General features: G+C 40.6%; 3 protein-coding genes across 4 annotated transcripts in view; 1 reads left to right on the top strand and 2 right to left on the bottom strand.

Moving 5' to 3' along the window:
* The window catches only part of LOC108718440 (gastrula zinc finger protein XlCGF57.1-like), a 111,389-nt gene extending 99,317 nt beyond the window's left edge, over positions 1–12,072 (bottom strand). The window contains exon 1 of the mRNA XM_041566947.1: positions 11,493–12,072. The gene's annotated coding sequence lies outside the window, so the exon portion shown is untranslated. The remainder of the gene's footprint in view (positions 1–11,492) is intronic.
* Positions 1–24,086, top strand: part of LOC108719524 (gastrula zinc finger protein XlCGF57.1-like) — a 385,853-nt gene that overhangs the window by 255,348 nt on the left and 106,419 nt on the right. The gene's annotated exons all lie outside the window — the stretch shown is intronic.
* LOC108719514 (oocyte zinc finger protein XlCOF6-like) lies at positions 14,715–20,168 on the bottom strand. Its single transcript, XM_018268405.2, is given in 2 exon segments — positions 14,715–17,975; positions 19,736–20,168. A coding segment is annotated over 1 exon segment (2,445 nt). The 5' UTR covers positions 17,968–17,975; positions 19,736–20,168; the 3' UTR covers positions 14,715–15,522.

Raw genomic sequence — 24,086 nt, 5'->3', positions numbered from 1 at the left:
TTCTTCTATTGTTTCATAATCATCATCTTTTTCTTCTTCATCATCATAATAAACTACTGTTTCTTCTATTGTTTCATAATCATCATCATCTTTTTCTTCTTCATCATCATAATAAACTACTGTTTCTTCTATTGTTTCATAATATCATCATCTTTTTCTTCTTCATCATCAATAATAAACTACTGTTTTCTTCTATTGTTTGATTAATCATCATCATCTTCTGTTTTGGCATCAATGATTCAGGATCAGAAGTCCTGAAATAAAAGAAAACATAAAAATTATTAAAACTTTCTTCTCCCTGACACAAATTAATAAGTTTAATGAAGCTAAAAATAACTATACAGAAATATAACAGCTTGATCTTCTGAGTAAAGTGATATATTTCTGTTACATTTGATCTTCTAGACTATAATCATAATAATGTAATTAAACTCTATTGGTACACATGTTATATATATTCTGAATGCCTTTGTAACCACATATTAAAAAACAGAGATTATTTATATTGCCTATAAACTATTAAGAAACATAAATAAATGGAGTAAAAAGAATGATGGAAAACAATAATACTTTCCAAACATTTTTAGATATTATTAGTATTTTATTTTTTATATTATTATATTGAATTTAGTTTTAATATAAACAAAATTATAAAATGATAAAGAAAAAAAATTACAGACCTTGTAGCGGCTTTAGATTCAGGCAGCATAGACTGCTCTGTTTTCTTTTTTCATTATAAAAAGCCTTCTCCATCTTCTTCATACAATAATATTAAACCTGCACAAGGGAAGGATACAGGTGTTAGAGTTAAAAGTGCTCACACTAGATACTTTATATATTTTGTGTAACAGGGATTCAGTTCTTACACACTATTAATGACCAAGCATAGCTCTTATACTGCCATAAGAATGTTCCCTTTCCAAGGGGTAAATATATTTGAATAGCACAAGCCCTGTTGTTAAATTGGTAGAAGACTGAGCCCTACCCAGTAATTATACTGTTCATATTAATAAATCCTGCCAATTACTTGTATTGCTATCAGAGTAACCTAGCGCTTATGCTTAAAAAACAAAGCAATTAAAACCCAACATGATTTTGGCATCAAAGTTGCAGTTATTTTATATCTCTTGCCATGATTCTCTTTTTGTGTGAGGTTGAGAATAAGGGTGGGCATTAAAGAATGTGATAGTTTAAAGAGAAGCAACTTACCATCCAGCCAGCTCCTAGCAAACATATTGTCACTAGAGCAGCAGTAATGACAGTATTTTCTATATAATTCCATTGGTTTTCTGTAGATGATCTGTATTGTTTGATACTTGGTCTGGCCAAATCTTCTCAATTCACTTCAGTTTGCTGATACGTTTTAGAATTATCTGCAAAAACAAAAGACAAGTAAAAATCATCACATTTGGTATATTTGTCTTTAGCATAATTAACACCCATAAAGTCCCACTGATGTTTTTCTAATGATAATTCCAGAAGGATAAACACAACTAGTGAAAGTTGTCCCTATATAAGTGCTATAGCAGTGAACTCACACCCCCACAAATATACATTTATGCACACACATAGAAATGTGCTCCCTCACAAACATATTCATACATGGGGAAATTTAAGAATATCCAAACCCTGGAGCTACAAAAAAAACACACATTGACTTACTAAACTCTCAATTTGGTTTTGTTCCCTCGCCAATACCCTGACTTCCTGCTAAGGCACGTTTTTTTCCTCAAAAAAAAACAACTGCTCTGCAGGTTTTAGGTTTTTATATTTTTTTAAAAAAAACCCGCTGGGGATAAAAAATAAAAAAAAAGATTGGCCAAAAGTCAAGGTATTTGAGTTTAGGAACACTTGCCTGTTCTAGTCCCCAAATGCTTGACCCAAAGGCTTCACTATTTTAAGATGAGCCCCATAGAAACTTTTATCTCTACACTAATTGCATTATGGTAAAGTAATGGGCAGTTACAAGTTTACTTTACTGTTTTCACTATCTGTAAATGATATTAGATGCTATTCATTATGTTCTCTGCTCTATTATGTGCTGATTACTATTTTTATCACATATCAGTGTGCAGATTTATATGGGCAGATTTATCAAGAAATTGAAAATTCTAATTTTTGAGGGTTTTTTTTATGGCCAAAACTGTCAAATTTGACTAGGGAATTGTTAAAATTTGATTTGATTTTTTTTTTTTAAAAAAAACTTTATCATACTCTGGCCCTTTAAGAACACAAATTTGACTATTTGCCCACTAAAACCTGACGATTTAATGTTTAAGTCAATGGGAGACGTCCTGGGATAATTTGAAGTGCTTGTGTTTGAGTTTTTTTTCAGAGAAAAAGCTTGAATTGATTTTTAAAACTCGAATCAAATTAGATTTGACTTTTTGGGTTGATCCTATTCACCCGGAGTTTCAAAAAATCCAAATTTTTTTAAATAAATTCCGATTGGTCAAATTTCGAGTTCTTGGGAGTTCATGGGAGTTTTAAAAAACTCCCATGCATTTGAAATTCAACCCTTGATAAATCTGCCCCTAAGTGTTATCAGACGAATAAAAGCAAAATTGATGTGACGAAAAAAGTGTCATTTTTAAATGCAGGCGACATTTCTCCGCTTACCTGATTGTGTATAAAAGTAATGTAGACATAGTCCAACGATAAATATGAACATATGTAAATATGTGCTGATCATCATTTCTGTAGATTTATAATTCTGTTGAATAAAGAAGAAAGGAAAGAAAATATAAGTAAAAATACAAGTAAAGGGATCCATCTCTAGACACAATATATTTTACTAACGTTGCTCAGGTTTCTTAAGAAATATTCTTTCTGCTCTGTTGTTTTTTTAATATAATTAACCAAGATTAATTGTTCCCAAACAATCTCCACAATAGTAAATCTGGGGTATGTTATCAAAATTCGAGATTGTTTTTTTTTCTCAATTTAAAAAAATAATAACATGGAAACAAAATATAAACATGAAAGGCGTCATTCTTGGCCACATTCTAAAATTAAGTTACATAAGTAACTACGTTAAGTAGAACCTCCATTCTAGAACCTCCATTTTACATTACATGACATTATGGGAACAGAAAAAATGTGTGAAATCCAGAAAAATATAAAATTGAGGAAATGTGTTAAATCAACTTAAGGTTAAAATCTTCAAAGGATATACATACTGGAGTAAATTTTAAATACAGTACAGGTATGGGATCTGTTATCTGGAAAACCGCTATCCAGAAAGCTCCCAAATAACAGAAAGGCTGTCTCCATAGACTCCATTATAATCAAATAAATTAAATTTAAAAAATGATTCTCTTTTTCTGTGTAACAATAAAACAGTCGCTTGTACTTGAATCCCAACAAAGATATAATTAATCCTTATTGGAACCAAAACCAGCCTATTCGGTTTATTTAATGTTTACGTGATTTTTTAATAGTTACAGGTATGGGACCTGTTATCCAGAATGCTCAGGCCTGGGGTTTTCTGGATAACTGTAAACATTAAATAAACCCAATAGACTGGTTTTGCTTCCAATAAGGATTAATTATATCTTAGTTGGAATCAAGTACAAGCGACTGTTTTATTATTACACAGAAAAAGGAAATTATTTTTAAAATGTGGATTATTTGGATGGGAGATTGCCTTTCCATAATTTGGAGCTTTCTGGATAATGGGTTTCAGGATAACAGATCCCATACCTGTATATGCTATGAAGATGAAATTACAGAAAGCTCAGTTATCCTGGAAAACCCCAGGTTCCAAGCATTCTGGATAACAGGTCCCATACCTGTACTAAATGAACCACATAATGAGAAGTTTCTGCATATAGTCTAATCCTGCTTAATAAGCACAAGCAGCTTAGGTATAAACATGTGATTCCTGCCTATATTCTCTAACATCACATTGGAAACAGGGGGAAGTCACTTACCGTAACTCAAATTTGGTGTTTAATGAAATAAAGTTGTTTTGTTGTTTAGTCTCTGCTTGTCGGCTAAGGCAAGTCCTGTACCTTCAGCTGAAAAGCACAAACTGAACAGAAACAGAGATGTGCAACAGGATAACTTTAATGCAACTGTGATGTCATAGTGGTTGCTAAGTAACTAGTGTTTAGTGACCATTATGACATCATATAACTGTTTAATGTAAAGAGATCTCCCTTTGCAAAGGTCAATGACCTGTAGTAATAAATTCCAACTGTAAACACATCCCCCTTTACTAAGGTCAACGACCTGCAGTATTAAAATGCTGTTTGCTTTACTCATTTCTAGGCTTTATTTTAATGAGTGTATGTTGTTAGCTCTCTGACAAGACTTTAGAATATCACAGTATAGGCCGACCCTGGCAAAGGGCCATTTGTTTACTGTCCATTTCCCAACATTAGATCTATATGCAATATAGTCACTTTCACAGGCAGATTTATTAGAATTCAATGTGGCTATTTCCTGAAGGATACCCAGTAGTACGACTGGTTTTATTAGCAAAGCACTGGCACATGCACCAAAGCCATTTTGGGTTTTTAAAAAAAATGAATTTATCCATCAAAATTGATCCAATTACTTTGAGCAGAAACAACGTGAAATATTATCTGTAAATCAGATTCTATAGGTCTGCATTGTAAGAGCGGTAATTATCTGTACCACTCATTAAAAAATGGGACCTGATATCCAGAATGCTCGAATTTTCCAGATAAGAGGTCTTTCCGCAATCCAGATCATTATTTGGATCCTCTACCAAAGAATCATTTAACTATTAAATAAACCCAATAGGACTGTTTTGATTCCAATAAGGATTAATTATATCTTAGATGGGATCAAAGGCAAAGTATGGAAAAAGGAAATTATTTTTCAAAATGTGAATTATTTGATTAAAATGGAGTCTATGGAATACGGTTGGATAAATATACCCCCATGAATTTAGAGCTGGTGCAGATAAGACGTGTGCTCCATTGCTATATTGGAATCTAGAGAAGTCACTTACCTGTAATATTGAAATGTAGTAGGTATTGAAATAAAGTTGTTCTTTGTTGTAATTTGTGCTTGTCTGCTGAGGCACGTCCACCACCTCGAACTGAAAAACACAAACTGAACAGAAACAACAGAATGTGCAGCTACATAAAGGTGGTTCAATTGTGATGTCATAATGGTGGTTCAATTGTGATGTAATGATGGTGGTTCAATTGTGATGTCATAATGGTCACTAGCAAATAGTGATAGGCACCGCCCACCTGTCTGCTGCCTCTTCATCCGGGCTGTAGAATCACTCGGCACTGTAGAAGCCAAATAGGCAACTAGGCATAGCTGATAGGGAACTGCAGGGTTGCCATTGGCTATCACCCTCCTGCTGTGCTTCTGTCAGGGACCGTTGCAACATGTTCACCCTTCAACTGAAACACAGACAGGGACTATAGCAATTGTATAGGGAGCTTTATTAAAGGGACCATATTTATATATAATGTTAGCTTAGAGTGAAGCAGACATATATTATTCATTATCACCTACAAGATTGGGGGGGGTCACTTTTGCTGAATGTCTCCTATAAACCTTGTGAAGTGAACGCCATTTAGTGGCTAAAAGTTAAATTGTGTTGATTGTCACTAGATTGTAGCAGTGTGTACAGATTATCTGCAGAACAAGCAATAAACACAGTTGTGTTCAATTCCCACTGGCCCAAAACTAAGGACTGAATTATCATTTTGTTACAATAAATAAATCATCATCCCTGGAAGACTGACATTGAGTTGCACTGAAACACGACATTTATTGCTGTCACTTTTATTCAACATATTGAGCTACAGTTTAACTCCAGTAACCAACAATGTGGCTCAATTATCAACCTCAATAAATTCTACTTTAAATGGGAGGTTCACCTTTAAGATAACTTTTAGTATGTTATAGAATAGCTAATTCTAAGCAACTTTTCAAATAGCCTTCATTTTTTCTTTTGTATAGTTTTTGAATTATTTGCCTTTTTCTTCTGACTCCTTTTAGTTTTTGCTAAAAAACAAATGCTCTGTAAGGCTACAAATGTATTGTTATTGCTTTTTATTACTCATCTTTCTATTCAGGCCTCTCCTATTCATATTCCAGTCTCTTATTTAAATCCATGCATGGTTGCTAGGGGAATTTGGACCCTAGCAACCAAATTTCTGAAATTGTAAACTGGAGAGCTGCTGATTAAAAAGCTAAATAACTGAAAAACCACAAATAATAAATGAAAAACTATTCCAAATTATTTCAGAATATCACTCTAACAGTTAATTCAATGGTGAACAACCCCTTTAAGGATTAGTATGAAATAGAGAGTGATATTCGGAGACGATTTGCAATTGTTTTTCATTTTTTATTATTTGTGGTTTTAAACTTATTTAGCTTTTTATTTAGCAGCTCTCCAGTTTGCAATTTCAGCCATCTGGTCACTAGGGTCCATATTACCCTAGCAACCATGCATTGATTTGAATAAGGAACTGGAATATGAATAGGAGAGGCCTGAGTAGAAAGATGAGGAATAAAAAGTAGCAACAACAATAAGTTGTAGCCTTACAGAAGATATTTTTAAGATGTGACCCTCTGTTTGAAAGCTGAAAAGAGTCAGAAGAAGAAGGCAAATAACTCAAAAACTATGGAAAATGAATAATAAAGACCAATTGAAAAGTTGCTTAGAATTGTCCATTCTATACATCCGTGCAGATTCTGTCCAGTGGAGTTCAAGGGCTTCATCTTCAGCCGCTTCAGTAATGTTTGGAATGAGACCGTGGCATTTTTTGAGAGTTTTAGTGCATGCGCAGTTGCCGTGAAACAGAAAATGGCTCCAACTGTGCTTGCGCCACTGAGCTGGTCTCATTCTGAAGATAAACAAAGAGAAGAAGATGGCACCCGTGAACTCCGCTGGATAAAATCTGCACAAAGGGGTAAGTAAATAGTTAGGGGCATTTGCCCAGGGGCAGCTAGGCTGGGGGGAGGAGGGAGGGGGTATATGTAGGGTAGGGTTTTTTTTTAATCAAGGGTTTGTTTCTCCTTTAAGGAACTGAAATGAAATCCATACAAGTCACACAACTGTTTATCACAAAAAGATATCTGACATGAATTTTAGTCTGAAACACCCGGAGAAAATGATATACTGCTTTCCCACATTCTGTGCAGGTGAATGGTTTCACCCCGGTGTGAATCCTCAGGTGTTTTTGAAGGGCATGTTTTTCAGTAAAACTTACCCCACATTCTAAACAGGTGAATGGTTTCTCCCCAGCGTGACTTTTCTGGTGACTATGAAGGTGGGGTTTTTAAGTGAATGATTTCCCACAATCTGTACAGGTGAATGGTTTCTCTCCAGTGTGAATTCTGTTGTGCGCCCCACAGAGGGGGGTGAGAAGATGACTATTAACAGAGAGGGTAAAACCTGATCCATCAGAGCTTGTTAAGCAATCGCCAGATCTTGTGCCGGACTCCCAGTCAGTCTCTGGTTTGGGCAGTTCAGAACTGTGCTCAGCCTTCATGTTCCCACCTAATAACAACAAACAGGAGAGAGCGGAAGGGGGATATAGATCATCTGTAAGGAAATGAATATATTAGAGGAATGTTCCTGAACTGCAATCTTTATCATAATCAGAGAATGGAGTTTACATTGTGTGTGTGTTTTATGATAAAGCCTCTCTCTCTCTTTCCTTTTATTGAAAGGGTTGGAAATATAAAAGCTCAACATGAACTAAATCAGATATTTGAATAAAGTTTACTTTTATCTATACGTTAGCGCTGCTCCTTTTATATTTCAGTTTTGCTGGGTTTATATATATATATTTATATTTGTGGCTACAAGAGGTAAGTGACACCTGTGAGCGCTTCCCACTTGGAATATTTAGAGAGTGGAAAAAGGTGTGACCGTGGAAGAGACCGTAGGTGAGTACTAGGGGGGGACATAGGGGATGGCTAATTATTAAGCTTTTCTAACTAAACCAATTTATATTGGATAGTCTGTTGATAATGATCACAAGGGAAGTTCTAGCACTCATATGGGCATTGGGAGCTGCTCTGCATGTACAGTGCTTAACTAGACTGGATGCCATCAATATATACATATACTGTATGCTATGAAGGTAGGTTCTATATAGAGAAGGTGGGTGTCCTTATCAGAATGAGACCCACCTTGTTGCATGTGAGACTCACAGTGTAGGAATGTACTGCACACAGACACCCCACACCCACTGCTACATACCTTAGCCTGCTGCCCAATCACCAACTATCTGCCAGTATCACAATCATCATATTTATGCTACAACTGAACCCACAATAGCTCAGCTGGATAATTCACAAGTAAACACTGCATGGGTTCTATTGAAGAGCTAACGTTGCTGACATACAGTAGAATGTCTTCCTCATTACTGGAAACTCTTCCTTATGTCAGATGTTTGTGGGTGGGATTATTATAAGATAAGGATTTTGTGTTGTCACATGAATAAGTGAATGGCCATAAGGAAGGCTAGGGGACAGAAACAAAGTGCCAGCTGGAGAGCCGAGGTCTAGGAAGCCGACGGAGAGAGCTGTCCAATAGATGGAGCAAAATGTCTGTGAAGCATATACTCATGTAGAGCTGCAGAGTGAAATATGTCTTTTGTTATCACATTGCCACAGTCATAAAAATGATAAAGGGTAAGAGTTTCACAAAATATGTTTAATAACAACACACTGCAGCGCAACTCCACAAGACTATGGGGCAAATTTACTAAAGGGCAAAGTGACTAACGCAGGCGAAAATTCACCAGCGTGACGTCATTTTGGTACTTTGCCAATTTACTAACGGTCGATGGAATAACTTCGCTTCCAAAGGAGATTGACTCTAGAGCTACTTCGCTCCGTAATACCTGGCGAATTTTCACTCTGGCGAATGGACTTAACTACGCAAATTCACTAAGATACGGATATACTTGAACGTTACCTCTTGCGCCAGACTTGCCTTCACCACCTCAGACCAGACGAAGTGCAATAGAGTAGATAGGACTTCCTAAAAAATGCTGGTGACTTTTCATTTTTCAGGGTGATAGGCTGCAAAAAAGTATAACAATTTTTTTAGGGTAACCAGCTTCCCCCCTACATTTCCTAACATACAGTTCCCTGGATCCTGATAAAATTGGTCTTTACAATGGGCTGTTGTGGGTTAAAGGTGGGAAGGGATGTGTTTGCTTGAGAGACACCACAGACTGTACAACTTTGCAATTGATTGCTCTGGTATCTATGGCATTGCCTGGGGAACTCACACTCATACCTGTCTCACTGGCACAAGCAGGGGGATAATTACTATCACTGTTACACACACAATCCCTGTTTACTTACCCCCATCACTAACTGGTAATGCTAAACTTTCCACTGAGGTCAGATCTCCAGGGTCCGGTATTTTTTCCTTTATCTTTATCTGTAATATTTCTGATTCAGCCAATGGTGAAGCTGCCAGTAAGGAAGAGACAGGGGTGAGTAAAGCTGGGAGTAAGGAAGAGACAGGGGAGAGTAAAGCTGGGAGTAAGAAAGAGACAGGGGGAGAGTAAAGCTGGGAGTAAGGAAGAGACAGGGGTGAGTAAAGCTGGGAGTAAGGAAGAGACAGGGGAGAGTAAAGCTGGGAGTAAGGAAGAGACAGGAGTGAGTAAAGCTGGGAGTAAGGAAGAGACAGTGTGAGTAAAGCTGGGAGTAAGGAAGAGACAGGAGTGAGTAAAGCTGGGAGTAAGGAAGAGACAGGGGAGAGTAAAGCTGGGAGTAAGGAAGAGACAGGAGTGAGTAAAGCTGGGAGTAAGGAAGAGACAGGGGTGAGTAAAGCTGGGAGTAAGGAAGAGACAGGGGTGAGTAAAGCTGGAGTAAGGAAGAGACAGGGTGAGTAAAGCTGGGAGTAAGGAAGAGACAGGGTGAGTAAAGATGGGAGTAAGGAAGAGGACAGGGGTGAGTAAAGCTGGGAGTAAGGAAGAGACAGGGTGAGTAAAGATGGGAGTAAGGAAGAGACAGGGGTGAGTAAAGCTGGGAGTAAGGAAGAGACAGGGGTGAGTAAAGCCGGGAGTAAGGAAGAAACAGGGGTGAGTAAAACTGGGACTGAGGAAGAGACAGGGGTAAATTAAGCTAACTCAAATGTGAACAACCCCTTAAAAGGGGTTGTTCACCTTTAAATGAACTGTTAGTATGATGCAGAGGAATATTCTGAGATAATTTGCAATTGGTTTTCATTTTTTATTATTTGTAATTTTTTAATTTATTTAGCTTTTTATTCAGCAGTTCTCCAGTTTGAAATTTTAGCCATTTGGTTGGGTTGCTAGGGTCCAAATTCCCCTAGCAAACATGCATTGATTTGAATAGGAGACTGGAATATGAATAGGAGAGGATTTAATAGAAAGATGAGTAATAAAAAGTAGCAATAACAATACATTTGTAGCCTTACAGAGCATTGGTTTTTTCAGATGGGTCAGTGACCCCCATTTGAAAGCTGTAAAGCATCAGAAGAAGAAGGCAATAAGGCAAAAAGAAAAAAGGAAGGCCAGTTGAAAAGTTGCTTATAATTGGCCAGTCTATAACATACTTTGTTAACTGAAAGGTGACTCACCCCTTTAACAAGGAATTCCTTGCACCTCTGTATTCAGCAATAGAGAGTTACAGTCTCACTATATCCTGGCACATGAGCAGCCACAGTGAGCCAACAGCCTCCCTTTATTTCATTCCATCTGAAATGCCGTGTACAGGAACCCGCTGCAGATTTATCAGGAATATGAATAGGAGAGGCTGAATAGAAAGAGGAGGAATAAAAGCAGCAATAACATTTGTAGCCTTAGGCTATGGGCTCACAGGCTGAAGGCTCCGGCTGCAAACACACACAGGCTGAGAGAAGCAGATCTGCTCAGTGTCCTGCTCCATTCACTTGAATCAGCCTGTGTCACATACAGTGGAACTGAGATCAGCCCAAATACATGAAAGGAGACATCTCAGGGCTGATCTCAGTTCCACTGTATGTGACACAGGCTGATTCAAGTGAATGGAGCAGGACACTGAGCAGATCTGCTTCTCTCAGCCTGTGTGTGTTTGCAGGCCGGAGCCTTCAGCCTGTGAGCCCATAGCCTTACAGAGTGTTTCTTTTTAGATGGTCAATGACCCACATTTTGAAAACGAGGGCCGAGTTGCTTAGAATTACCCTCTATAACATCTGTCCCTTGTTCTGCTGACAGGCCCCACACACGCCTCTCCTGGGGAATGGGATCACCCAAACTTGCAGCAAAGCCATAAAGAAAGGCTGCAGCCATTAACTAGGATGAGGGGATGTGGGAAAGCAAAACAATGTCTCCCTGTTGTTTCATAGAACTATTCTATTAGTGCATTTAAACAAACAAATATCACCACAGGATTGTGCCTCAGAAGCCCTATGAACTGTGTATTTAGCAAACTCTCTAGTGTCTGACAATCACTGTTACTGAGGAGAGAACTTCTCTCTCACAGACATTACAGCAGCAGCAGGAGGAGGGAAAATCTATTTCCCAGCAGCCCAGGGACACAGGAAACAGGAAGTAGTTACAGGAAGGTTCAGCCTTTCCCTCTATCAGGTCTGGGTACAGAGAGAAGCACAAAGATCTCTCACTCCTCCCCCTGGGAAGGCAGCTCCACCCTTCAGCCAATGAACTTGCTTCAGTTCAGTTCAGTAACCAATAAAAGGTCTCTAAAGGTTCAGCGTTGTTGCTGGTACACAGACATCCGCCATGTTGATGGTGGGCAGACTGTAATCTGAATCCTGGTAACTCCACCAGCCAAGCAAGCGGGAAATTCAAAACAGGAAAATGAATAAAGGGGAGGGGCGGTTCTTCAACTGACATCATTTCCTGTCCAGTCTCCTCACATGGCAGAAGAGTTTAACCCTTGCACAGTCACAGAGGAGATGGCAGAGACAGAGCTGGGCGTGGGGCATCAGTTTAACAGGCTTTTTATTCTTTCTGTGTTTTATTGGAATATAATGGAATTGTTTAATGGTAATTCTAGTTTATGAATGAACAATGGGTTTGGCTTCTGCCCATTTACACCAAGTATTACATGTGTCTGGGCCCCGTGAGCTCCTAGAAATCTCTTTGTTACAGCCTGGGGCCACACTACTAAATTAAGGCGGCCATACACTATAAGATCCGCTCGTTTTGCGACATTGCCACGATCTTTTTCCCGATATGCCACTAACGGCAGGGTTATATGGGGGGTAATTTGAACTTCCGGCCCTATGGCCAAACAATTGGATTACGACAAGCGGAATTGGCTCCGACGGTTCGGTCGGGAGAAAAATCAAACCTTCCCGATCGATCTCATGTCCAGATATCGATCAGAAAGACCCGTCGGAAGCCCCCATACACGGGCAGATTAGCTGTCAAATTGGTCTAAACGACCGATATCAGCAGCATTATCTGCCCGTGTATGGCCTCCTTAACCCTATAAGCAGAGCTACAACCAAACCTGGACACGTTTAAAGGGTTTCTGTCATGATTTTTATGATGTTTTTATTTCTAAATGACACTGTTTACACGGCAAATAATTCACTGTACAATATAAAATGTCATTCCTGAAGCAGCAAGTGTATTTAGTTGTAATATTGGTGTGTAGGTGCATCTCAGCTCATTTTGCCTGGTCATGTGATTTCAGAAAGAGCCAGCACTTTAGGATGGAACTGCTTTCTGGCAGCCTGTTGTTTCTCCTACTCAATGTAACTGAATGTGTCTCAGTGGGACCTGGATTTTACTATTGAGTGCTGTTCTTATTTCTAAGTGGCTTCTGTCCTGGGATAATATCATGGTCTCGTCATTAATATCTCACTCACACCTACAGGGGGTAACACAGACTTGGGGGACCCACAGGCCTCAATATGACACTAGCACTGACTCTCATTAGGACATTATTCACCCTTGTACTTAGTGCTGGACTGGGACACCAAGAACCCACCAGAGATCCTGATATCAAGGGCCCACCAGCTGGAGCCCTACAAATTTTTCTTCCTATTTGGAACAACGCAGGAGCAAGTTTAGTTGCTCCAAGAACCATCACTTTACTACAAAACATATCATGTGACTCCATCTCCAGACAGGGCCCTCTTGAAATGTTGGAGGCAGGGAGTTGTACAACTAGATCTCTCATGTAAAATCAATAAGATATATATTATATTGGTAGGATTGTATATGAGTCTCTTGGGAAACAGGCACAGAAGATACAGTAAAGTCATTCATACTCAAAGTAAAAACTTTAGAAATGCTTGAACATCAGGGGTCAGTCGCTAGTCTGTGCCCTCTGAGAGGAACTTAGGTGGGGCAGCATCTACCCCTAAGTCTGTAAATTTACATCCCTGTTTATTTACTCAACCCTTCCACTTTCCTTGTAGGAGCATCAGGCTGCTCACTAAATACTCTGAACCTAACTGTCACTCCTAGAGCCAGATATCAAAGGCTATAACCTCACAAGTAACTCTCTCTTACTGTGACTGCCTCCACCCAAGCTCCAATTTCTCCCACATTCCTGCCCAGGGGAATCCAAGAAGAAAGAGTGAGCACTATCAGCTTCTCCCATTTATTCCACAGAACCATGATCATCACTGTCTCCCCTCCCAACTGTGATTAAGGCCCAATTTAGTTGTCCATTACCATTTGGGGACTGCCTACAAACATAAAGGGTAACTACTTCATCAGTCCCCTACACACTCCCAGTGTGGCTGCTTCCAATAAGACACACTCAGGACTAAAGGTGGCCATACACGGGCCGATAAAAGCTGCCGACAGACCGTGTCGGCAGCTTATTGGCCCGTGTATGGGGGCCCCCGACGGGCTTCCCCGATCGAGATCTGGCCGAAAGTCGGCCAGATCTCGATCGGATGGGATTAAAAATCCCGTCGGATCGCGGCCGCATCTGTTCGTTGATGCGGTCCCGCGATCCGACCGCCCGTTTGGCGAACGCTAGGATCCGATCGTTGGGCCCTAGGGCCCACGATCGGATCAGCCCGATATTGCCCACCTCAAGGTGGGCATATCGGAGGGAGATCCGCTCGTTTGGCGACATCGCCAAACGAGCGGATCTATCCGTGTATGGCCACCTTAACTCTGTGTGCATTGGTTTTGTATTGTTTGTTGCATTATTGCTGTACAAGGTGTTGGAGCCCAGAGCAATAGCGTGGATAGACAGTGTGCAGGCAGAACATCCGTGCTGTTTACAACCCATGATATATAGTTGTTAAAGTGATTCTGTATTTTGCAAAACACAACAGTTAATAGTGCTGCTCCAGCAGAATCCTTCATTGAAATCTACTTTTCAAAAGAGCAACCGATTTTTTTTAGACTTCATATTAAAATGTGACATGGCTCAGACATGCTGTTAGTTTCCAAGGTGCCCTCAGTTATGTGATTTGTGCTCTGATAAACTTTTACGGCTATACCGCAACAAACGTAACAAAATATTTAACACAAGATAACAGCTCCCCGGTAGCTATGAAAATAGTAACCTAATAGTTCAAGTCCAATAGCCACTATGATTCCTCCAGTTCCATTAAACAGTATCTTATCTGAAAGCTAAGAGTGCTGGCTCTTTCTGAAAGCTCAGGATCAGGCACAATGCACGGAGATGGTTCCTACACACCAATATTACACCTTAAAAATACATTTGTTGGTTCAGGAATAATATTTGTAGTAGTTAGTAATAAAAACAATACTATAAAAATCAGCTGACAACAAAAGAGAAATCGGTTTGTATTCAACAGTTTTAATAGAAGAACCAAAAGGGAACATTTTAGCAAAGAACAAGTTTAGATCCATTTGCCCCAGTAGTCATTGTGTGAATCCCAGTATAATATCTGTGCATCTCTGCCTGTACCCAGAAGCCCCTGTTATCTGTAATTGCACAGAATGACTCCTTCCTCTCAGCTCCTCCTCCTCCTCATGGTTTCACTACAAAATTAAAATTTGTTATAGACAATAAATCCAAGTGAGGTACCTCCCAACCCATAAGGCTAAGAGTTAAAGGGTAACTATTATAAATGGGAATAATAAAATCTTTAACTATAATAAAATAATAATATGAAGTTCCAGGTCCATCTCAGCCATCTGTCTCCATACACGCAGCTTTATTTCAGTCAGTTTCGGATGGACAGTTTGCTCCATATGTAACTGGTGCCAGAGTTATTACTGAAATATCACTATGATTAATAAAACAATATATTATTATTATTATATCTGTGCTCATTGTGAGACTTAAGGGGATCCCTGGCCTCTGGGTCGGGCTTGAACGGATAAGGTTTGACAAGCACCGGTCCATAGTTATGTCAGAGGAAAACAGACCCATCATATTGAAAGGGAGCCTGCGGAGACTTCATTATTTGAGAAAAAGGACGGACCTTTTGCTTATAGTTATAAAGTTTCCATAAGCCAAAGCTAATATTATTTGTGTGTCCAAGATGGTTCCCTTTCAAGTCCAGTGCTGTCCCACCATCTTCACAAATATCTTACCCAGCGCATGATGAGTGCAAGTTCCCACAACTCAGAATTCCCTTTAATATTAAGGTTTTTTCAGTTTTTCCTTCATGCAAATGTCCAGTCTGTGATACAAAAGCTCCAAAACTAGAGGTCCATGTGACACTCCCATTGACCTAATACAATAGGACAGCAGTGATACAGGTTGTGAGCCATGGGAGAGGCCACCACACTGTATTTGTTGGGCTTCATAGACAAAACCTGTCCCATATTCCGTACACGTGAAACAGGAATTTTGTTCAGTGCTCAGTAAATAGCTAAAGTGATAAAACAAAGGTTTCCCTTTGGTGAGAATTTTGTTGTGATTTAAAAGGTTCATCTTTAAAGTAAAACGTGTTCCACATTATGTGCATTTTTTCTCTCCAGTGTGAATCTTGTTGTGCTTTAAAAGGATTTTCTTCTTAGTAAAACTTTTCCCACACTCTGTACAGGTGAATGGTTTCTCCCCGGTGTGAGTTCTTTGGTGGCTTTGAAGGGTGCTTTTTATAGTAAAACACTTCCCGCATTCTGTGCAGGAGAACGGTTTCTCTCCAGTGTGAATTTTAAAGTGGTTTTGAAGGCTTATCCTTTGAGAAAAACTCTTTCCACAATATGTGCAGGTGAATGGTTTCTCCCCAGTATGAATTTTGTTGTGCTCGCGAAGGGTTTTCTTTTCAGAAAAACTTTTCCCGCATTCTGTACAGGTGAACGGTTTCTCTCCCGTGTGAATTTTCACGTGGTTTTGAAGGCTCGTCCTTTGAGTGAAACTTTTCCCACAATCTGTACAGGTAAATGGTTTTACTCCGGTATGAATTTTGTTGTGGTTTTGGAGGGTTTTCTTTTCAGCAAAACACTTCCCACATTCTGTACAGGAAAAAGGCTTCTCCCCAGTGTGAATCTTGTTGTGATTTAAAAGAGTTGTCTTTTGAGTAAAACCTAGTCCGCATTCTGCACAGATGAAAGGTTTCTCTCCGGTATGAATTTTGTTGTGATTTTGAAGGGTTTTCCTTTCAGTAAAACATTTTCCACATTCAGTACAGGGAAAAGGTTTCTCTGTAGTGTGAATTTTGCTGTGATTTAAAAGAGTTGTCTTTTGAGTAAAACCTATTCCGCATTCTGCACAGATGAAAGGTTTCTCTCCGGTATGAATTTTGTTGTGATTTAGAAGGGTTTTCCTTTCAGTAAAACATTTCCCACATTCAGTACAGGGAAAAGGTTTCTCTGTAGTGTGAATTTTGCTGTGATTTAAGAGAGTTGTCTTTTGATTAAAACCTTTTCCACATTCAGCACAGATGAAAGGTTTCTCTCCAGTGTGAATTTTGTAGTGATGTTGAAGAGTTTTTAAATCAGTAAAACTTTTCCCGCATTCTGTACAGTCAAAAGGTTTCTCCCCAGTGTGAATTTTGTTGTGGTTTTGAAGGCTTAGCTTTCGAGTAAAACTTTTACCACATTCTGTACAGGTAAAAGGTTTCTCTCCGTTGTGAATTCTCTTGTGCTTTTGAAGAGTGCTATTGTCAATAAAATGTTTCCCGCATTCTGTACAGGTGAATGGTTTCTCCCCTGTATGAACTCTCCAGTGTCTGAGAAGTTTGCCCTTGTCAGTAAAACTCTTCCCACATTCTGTACAGGTGAAATGCTTCCTTCCAGTGTGAAGTTTTTTGTGGTTTTGAAGGCTTGCCAGTCGAGTAAATGTTTTCCCACATTCTGTACAGGTCAATGGTTTCTCTCCAGTGTGAATTCTCTTATGTTTTTGAAGGCTGCTATTGTCAATAAAATGTTTCCCACATTCTGTACAGGTAAAATGTTTCCTTCTGGTGTGAATTTTTTTGTGGTTTTCAAGGCTTGACTTTCGAGTAAAAGTTTTCCCACATTTTGTGCAGTTTAGAGATTTCTGTCTATTGTGAATTCTGAGGTGTCCGATATATTTCCTCTTGTCAGTAAAATCCTTCCCGCATTCAGTACATGTGAAAGGTTTCTCTCTGGTATGAATCTTTTTGTGGTTTTGAAGGCTTGACTTTAGAGTAAACGTTTTTGCACATTCTGTTCTGGCCAGTGGTTTCGGTATGGTGTGAATTCTGAGGTGTCCGATATATTTCCTCTTGTCAGTAAAATTCTTCCCGCATTCAGCACAGGTGAAAGGTTTCTCTCTGGTATGAATCTTTTTGTGGTTTTGAAGGCTTGACTTTAGAGTAAACGTTTTTGCACATTCTGTACAGGTGAAACATTTCTCTCTGGAATGAGTTTTTTTGTGGTTTTGAAGGCTTGACTTGAGAGTAAAAGTTTTCCCACATTCTGTACAGGTAAAAGGTTTGTCCCCTGTGTCCGTTCTCTTCTGTAATCCACACGGGTCACTATTCATAGTGGAGGTTTCTCCGGCTTTACTGCAGATAAAACCTGATCCATCAGAGCTTGTTAAGCAATCGCCAGATCTTGTGCCGGACTCCCAGTCAGTCTCTGGTTTGGGCAGTTCAGAACTGTGCTCAGCCTTCATGTTCCCACCTAATAACAACAAACAGGAGAGAGCTGAAGGGGAATATAGATCATCTGTAAGGAACTGTTACTGTATTATAAATTATTATACAATTTTATTAAATCACCTTTATCATGTTGGCAGTGATGAATATAATATGTAGGGATGCACCGAATCCACTATTTTGGATTCGGCCGAACCCCCGAATCCGTCACAAAAGATTTGTCCAAATACTGAACCAAATCCTAATTTGCATATTCAAATTAGGGGTGGGAAAGGGAAAACATGCTTCATCTCCTTGTTTTGTGACAAAAAGTCACGAGATTTCCCTCCCCGCCCTACTTTGCATATGCAAATTAAGTTTCAGATTCGGTTCAGCTGAGCAGAAGGATTCAGCCAAATCTGAATCCTGCTGAAAAAGGCCGAATCCCAAACCGAATCCTAGATTCTGTGCATCCCTAATAATATGGTGCCTGTTTTAAATCTGGGCTCTAAAGGACTGTAAAACTCTCAAATTACTTAATTGCAACTATTGGCTGGTGTAACACAAAGTTTTGGGGGACAATTTCATTAAAGGAGTAGACAATTCAACTTTGTAAAGCACTTTCCTTCTAATAAATCTGTAGTTGGGGATTTCAAGTTGAAAGTGATTACTTTTACTACTGTTATACCTTTATATTTTTTTTTACACTTTTTTTGATGTATTAACATGGCACTTTGTCACTGTGTAAGTGTTTGTAACACAAAACTCGTAAGGCTGTGGACACAATAAACTCCTTTTACTTTCAACTGACTGCCTGGTGAGCTTTTGTTTGGGTTCTGATAACATTCATACATGTCGTACTGGGACCAGTTTATCCCCCAGTCCCACAGTCTCCCCTCTCTATCAGTCCCTGCAGCAGGATTAACCCCCAGTCTCCCCTCTCTATCAGTCCCTGCAGCAGGATTAACCCCCAGTCTCCCCTCTCTATCAGTCCCTGCAGCAGGATTAACCCCCAGTCTCCCCTCTCTATCAGTCCCTGCAGCAGGATTAACCCCCAGTCTCCCCTCTCTATCAGTCCCTGCAGCAGGAATTAACCCCCAGTCTCCCCCTCTCTATCAGTCCCTGCAGCAGGATTAACCCCCAGTCTCCCCTCTCTATCAGTCCCTGCAGCAGGATTAACCCCCAGTCTCCCCTCTCTATCAGTCCCTGCAGCTAGGATTAACCCCCAGTCTCCCCTCTCTATCAGTCCCTGCAGCAGGATTAACCCCCAGTCTCCCCTCTCTATCAGTCCTGCAGCAGGATTAACCCCCAGTCTCCCCTCTCTATCAGTCCCTGCAGCAGGATTAACCCCCAGTCTCCCCTCTGTATCAGTCCCTGCAGCAGGATTTACCCCCAGTCTCCCCTCTCTATCAGTCCCCGCAGCAGGATTAACCCCCAGTCTCCCCTCTCTATCAGTCCCTGCAGCAGGATTAACCCCCAGTCTCCCCTCTCTATCAGTCCCTGCAGCAGGATTAACCCCCAGTCTCCCCTCTCTATCAGTCCCTGCAGCAGGATTAACCCCCAGTCTCCCCTCTCTATCAGTCTCTGCAGCATGATTAACCCCCAGTCTCCCCTCTCTATCAGTCCCTGCAGCAGGATTAACCCCCAGTCTCCCCTCTCTATCAGTCCCTGCAGCAGGATTAACCCCCAGTCTCCCCTCTCTATCAGTCCCTGCAGCAGGATTAACCCCCAGTCTCCCCTCTCTATCAGTCCCTGCAGCAGGATTAACCCCCAGTCCCACAGACTGTGGAAGAAGGAAACACTTACCCAGCAGCCCAGGGAACAAGAAAGTTACAGGAAGAGTTCAGAGAAACACTATCAGGTTTAGGTATTGAGAGAAACGCCAAGATTTCTCACTCTTCCCTCAGGCAAGGCAGCCCCGCCCCATAGCCAATGAGCTCGTTCTAGTTCTGCTCAGAGACCAATCACAATGTTCTTCCTGTTAAGAGTTGCTAAAGACGCGCCGCCATATTGTTGATGGGCAGATTCTATTAAGGGACCCTCTTTACCCTCAGAGTTTTCCTTCTTTTTGCTTTTTATTCAATTGAATTTCTAGTTAGTAAATGTAGATTATGAAGCGTTGCGTGATTCGCTGTTTTTATCCTGTGGAGTTTGCAGTGAGGAATGGGTTAAACACATGTGAGCAGCGCAGACGGTGTAAATATGACGTTTATATGAGTAGTGAGCGCGGTCAGTCCGTCTTATGGCCACAAATCTCGGGAGAAATAGCAACGTGAGAAGTTTTAGGGGCGTGGTTAGAGGTGATTCCCAGGGCCACGATTGAGCATGCGCAAAGGCCAGTTTTGCTGAGCTGAATGCTCATTGCGCATGTGCAAGGCGGGTTCCTGAGGTGGTTTCCTGTGAGAGAGTTACTGCCGGGCTCAGGGCCACACTGACACAATTAAGGGGCCCCGGGCAAGGCAGAGAGGATTGTGTTACTGAGATATGATACAGACTTATTTTATAGTTCAATTGTGTAAGGAATGTCCAGTGTCCTTAGTACTGAGTCACTTATGGAGGGGCCCTCCTGCTGTCAGTAGACTTGCCTCCTCCTCATGATTTCACTGGCCTCGGTGGGACAATATTTACATTCACTTGGGTTATGTGTAAAATCTGTATAAACACCTGTGACTTGCCAAAAAATCAATAGAAATGGATTTATTTCCTCACACACCTGATTTCACTGACTGAAAAGCAAACGTCCCAATCCCCCCCTTAAGGTGGCCATAGCCGCACACATAATATAGGACAAAACTAATTTTCGTCCGATATTCGGTGAGTGTATGGTGGGAAAAGAGCCGACCGATATCGGCAGAAGACTTGGATATCGGTCGGCTCATCAATTGGCCTGGACGGAAAATTTTGATTGGATGCCTTTGAAGGAACCCAAACATCGGCCATTGTTAGAGCTGAATCGGCAGATACAGGTAGAATTGTATTGTTTCCTCCCTTATATCTACCTGTATATCTGACAATTCAGCTGTACACATTTGTATTGAAACAAACAATCTTTCTTGGAAACATCTTTCCCATGAAAGATCGTAATTGTTACGTATATGGCCACCTTTAGGCTCACAGTGTCACCTGACCCCCTCCCTCACAGACAGTGTTCCACTGAGGAATCTGTGTATCATCCACTGAGGAATCTGAGTATCATTCACTGAGGAATCTGAGTATCATCCACTGAGGAATCTGTGTATCATCCACTGAGGAATCTGAGTATCATCCACTGAGGAATCTGACTATCATCCACTGAGGAATCTGAGTATCGCCCACTGAGGAATCTGAGTATCATCCACTGAGGAATCTGAGTATCGCCTACTGAGGAATCTGAGTATCATCCACTGAGGAATCTGAGTATCACCCACTGAGGAATCTGAGTATCACCCACTGAGTAATCTGAGTATCATCCACTGAGGAATCTGTGTATCACCCACTGAGGAATTTGTGTGTCACCCACTGAGGAATCTGAGTATCACCCACTGAGGAATTTGTGTATCATCCACTGAGGAATTTGTGTATCATCCACTGAGGAATCTGAGTATCACCCACTGAGGAATCTGAGTATCATCCACTGAGGAATCTGACTATCATCCACTGAGGAATCTGAGTATCGCCTACTGAGGAATCTGAGTATCATCCACTGAGGAATCTGAGTATCACCCACTGAGGAATCTGAGTATCACCCACTGAGTAATCTGAGTATCATCCACTGAGGAATCTGTGTATCACCCACTGAGGAATTTGTGTGTCACCCACTGAGGAATCTGAGTATCACCCACTGAGGAATTTGTGTATCATCCACTGAGGAATCTGAGTATAACCCACTGAGGAATCTGAGTATCATCCACTGAGGAATCTGACTATCATCCACTGAGGAATCTGAGTATCACCCACTGAGGAATCTGAGTATCGCCCACTGAGGAATCTGAGTATCACCCACTGAGAAATCTGAGTATCACCCACTGAGTAATCTGAGTATCATCCATTGAGGAATCTGTGTATCACCCACTGAGGAATTTGTGTGTCACCCACTGAGGAATCTGAGTATCACCCACTGAGGAATTTGTGTATCATCCACTGAGGAATCTGAGTATCACCCACTGAGGAATCTGAGTATCGCCCACTGAGGAATCTGATAATGAGGAATCTGAGTATCAGCCACTGAGGAATCTGAATATCATCCACTGAGGAATCTGAGTATCATCCACTGAGGAATCTGATAATGAGGAATCTGAGTATCAGCCACTGAGGAATCTGAATATCATCCACTGAGGAATCTGATAATGAGGAATCTGAGTATCAGCCACTGAGGAATCTGAATATCATCCACTGAGGAATCTGAGTATCATCCACTGAGGAATCTGAGTATCATCCACTGAGGAATCTGATAATGAGGAATCTGAGTATCAGCCACTGAGGAATCTGAGTATCGCCCACTGAGGAATCTGAGTATCATCCACTGAGGAATCTGAGTATCATCCACTGAGGAATCTGAGTATCATCCACTGAGGAATCTGAGTATCACCCACTGAGGAATCTGAGTATCATCCACTGAGGAATTTGTGTGTCACCCACTGAGGAATCTGAGTATCACCCACTGAGGAATTTGTGTATCACCCACTGTGGAAGAAGGACTAAAACTACCAGAATCCTTCACTTAAAGGGATTGTTCACCTTTAAAGGGCACCTGTTGGGTAAAAATGTTATCCCCAACCAAAGGTGCGGGCTAGTAGTTATTTTATTTTAAAAAATGGCCATGTCCGGTCACTCACATGCGCATAATGAAAAGCTGCCCGAATTGCTTATGCACATGTGAGTGACCGGACATGGCCATTTTTTAAAATAAAATAACTACTAGCCCGCACCTTTGGTTGGGGATAACATTTTTACCCAACAGGTGCCCTTTAAGTTAACTTTTAGTATGTTATAGAATGACTAATTCTAAGCAACTTTTCTGACTATTTCCATCTTTCAAGTGGGGGTCACTGACCCCATCTTAAAAAAAACAATTGATCCGTAAGGATAGAACTACATGGGCAATTTTAAGTGCGATAGCTTCCGCTCCAATGTGCTGAGATGAATCACAGGCGTCACGTCGGATGCGTCTAATCTAAGGTAAGTAATGGGAATGTCGGACATTGTCCACACGACACGACTGTCGGATACGAACGCTGCATGTTGCGTCTTTATCCGACACTTGTGTGGGATTCACGCAGCGACATTGTCTGAAATTCCCGTTACCTTAGATTAGACGCATCCGACGTGACGCCTGTGATTCATCTCAGCACATTGGAACAGAAGCTATCGCACTTAAAATCGCCCGTGTAGTTCTACCCTAAGGCTACAAATATATTGTTATGGCTACTTTTTATTCTTACCTTTCTATTGAGGCCTTTCCTATTCATATTCCAGTCTCCTATTGAAATCAATGCATGGTTGCTAGGGGAATATGGATCCTAGCAACTAGAGTGCTGAAATTGCAAAACTGGAGAGCTGCTGAATAAAAAGCAAACTAATTAAAAACCACAAATAATAAAAAATGAAAACCAATCAGAATATCACTCTCTACATCATACTAAATGTTAATTTAAAGGTAAACAACCCCTTGAACGCTAGTGAGGAAGGGGTTGCATTACACTGTGAGCCTAAGGGCAGGGGAAGATGGTTGTTGGATAAGTAAAAAATTCTGTGGAGAAAACATTGTGTGCACCAATAGCTTCATTCCAAAAATTAAATTAACAGAATTTGGTCAGAAAGGGAGGAGGAGCTAGTAAGAAAGCCACTCCCAGCAGTTAATTGGCTAACCGTAGACAGAATTAACCCTTCCTGTGTCAGACAACATGAGCACCCCCCCAAGCTCATGCTATAGCACTGGGAATTGGTTCTTTAAGAAAATCACTAACCCCTAAATACCAGACCATCATCTTTAGTCTGTAGCTTTTTCCCCTCCCATGACCCCATCATTTGTTACTATACTTGTACCACCACTGACCCACCAGCACCGTATTCTTGTATCATGCGCTGGGGCTGATGGACTTCTTAAAGGGGTTGTTCACCTTTAAATTAACTGTATGATGTAGAGAGGGATATTCTGAGACAATTTGCAATTGGTTTT

The sequence above is a fragment of the Xenopus laevis genome, chromosome 6L (assembly GCF_017654675.1).
Source record: "Xenopus laevis strain J_2021 chromosome 6L, Xenopus_laevis_v10.1, whole genome shotgun sequence".
NCBI classification, from domain to species: Eukaryota; Metazoa; Chordata; class Amphibia; order Anura; family Pipidae; genus Xenopus; species Xenopus laevis.
This window is presented reverse-complemented; position numbering and strand designations above follow the sequence as displayed.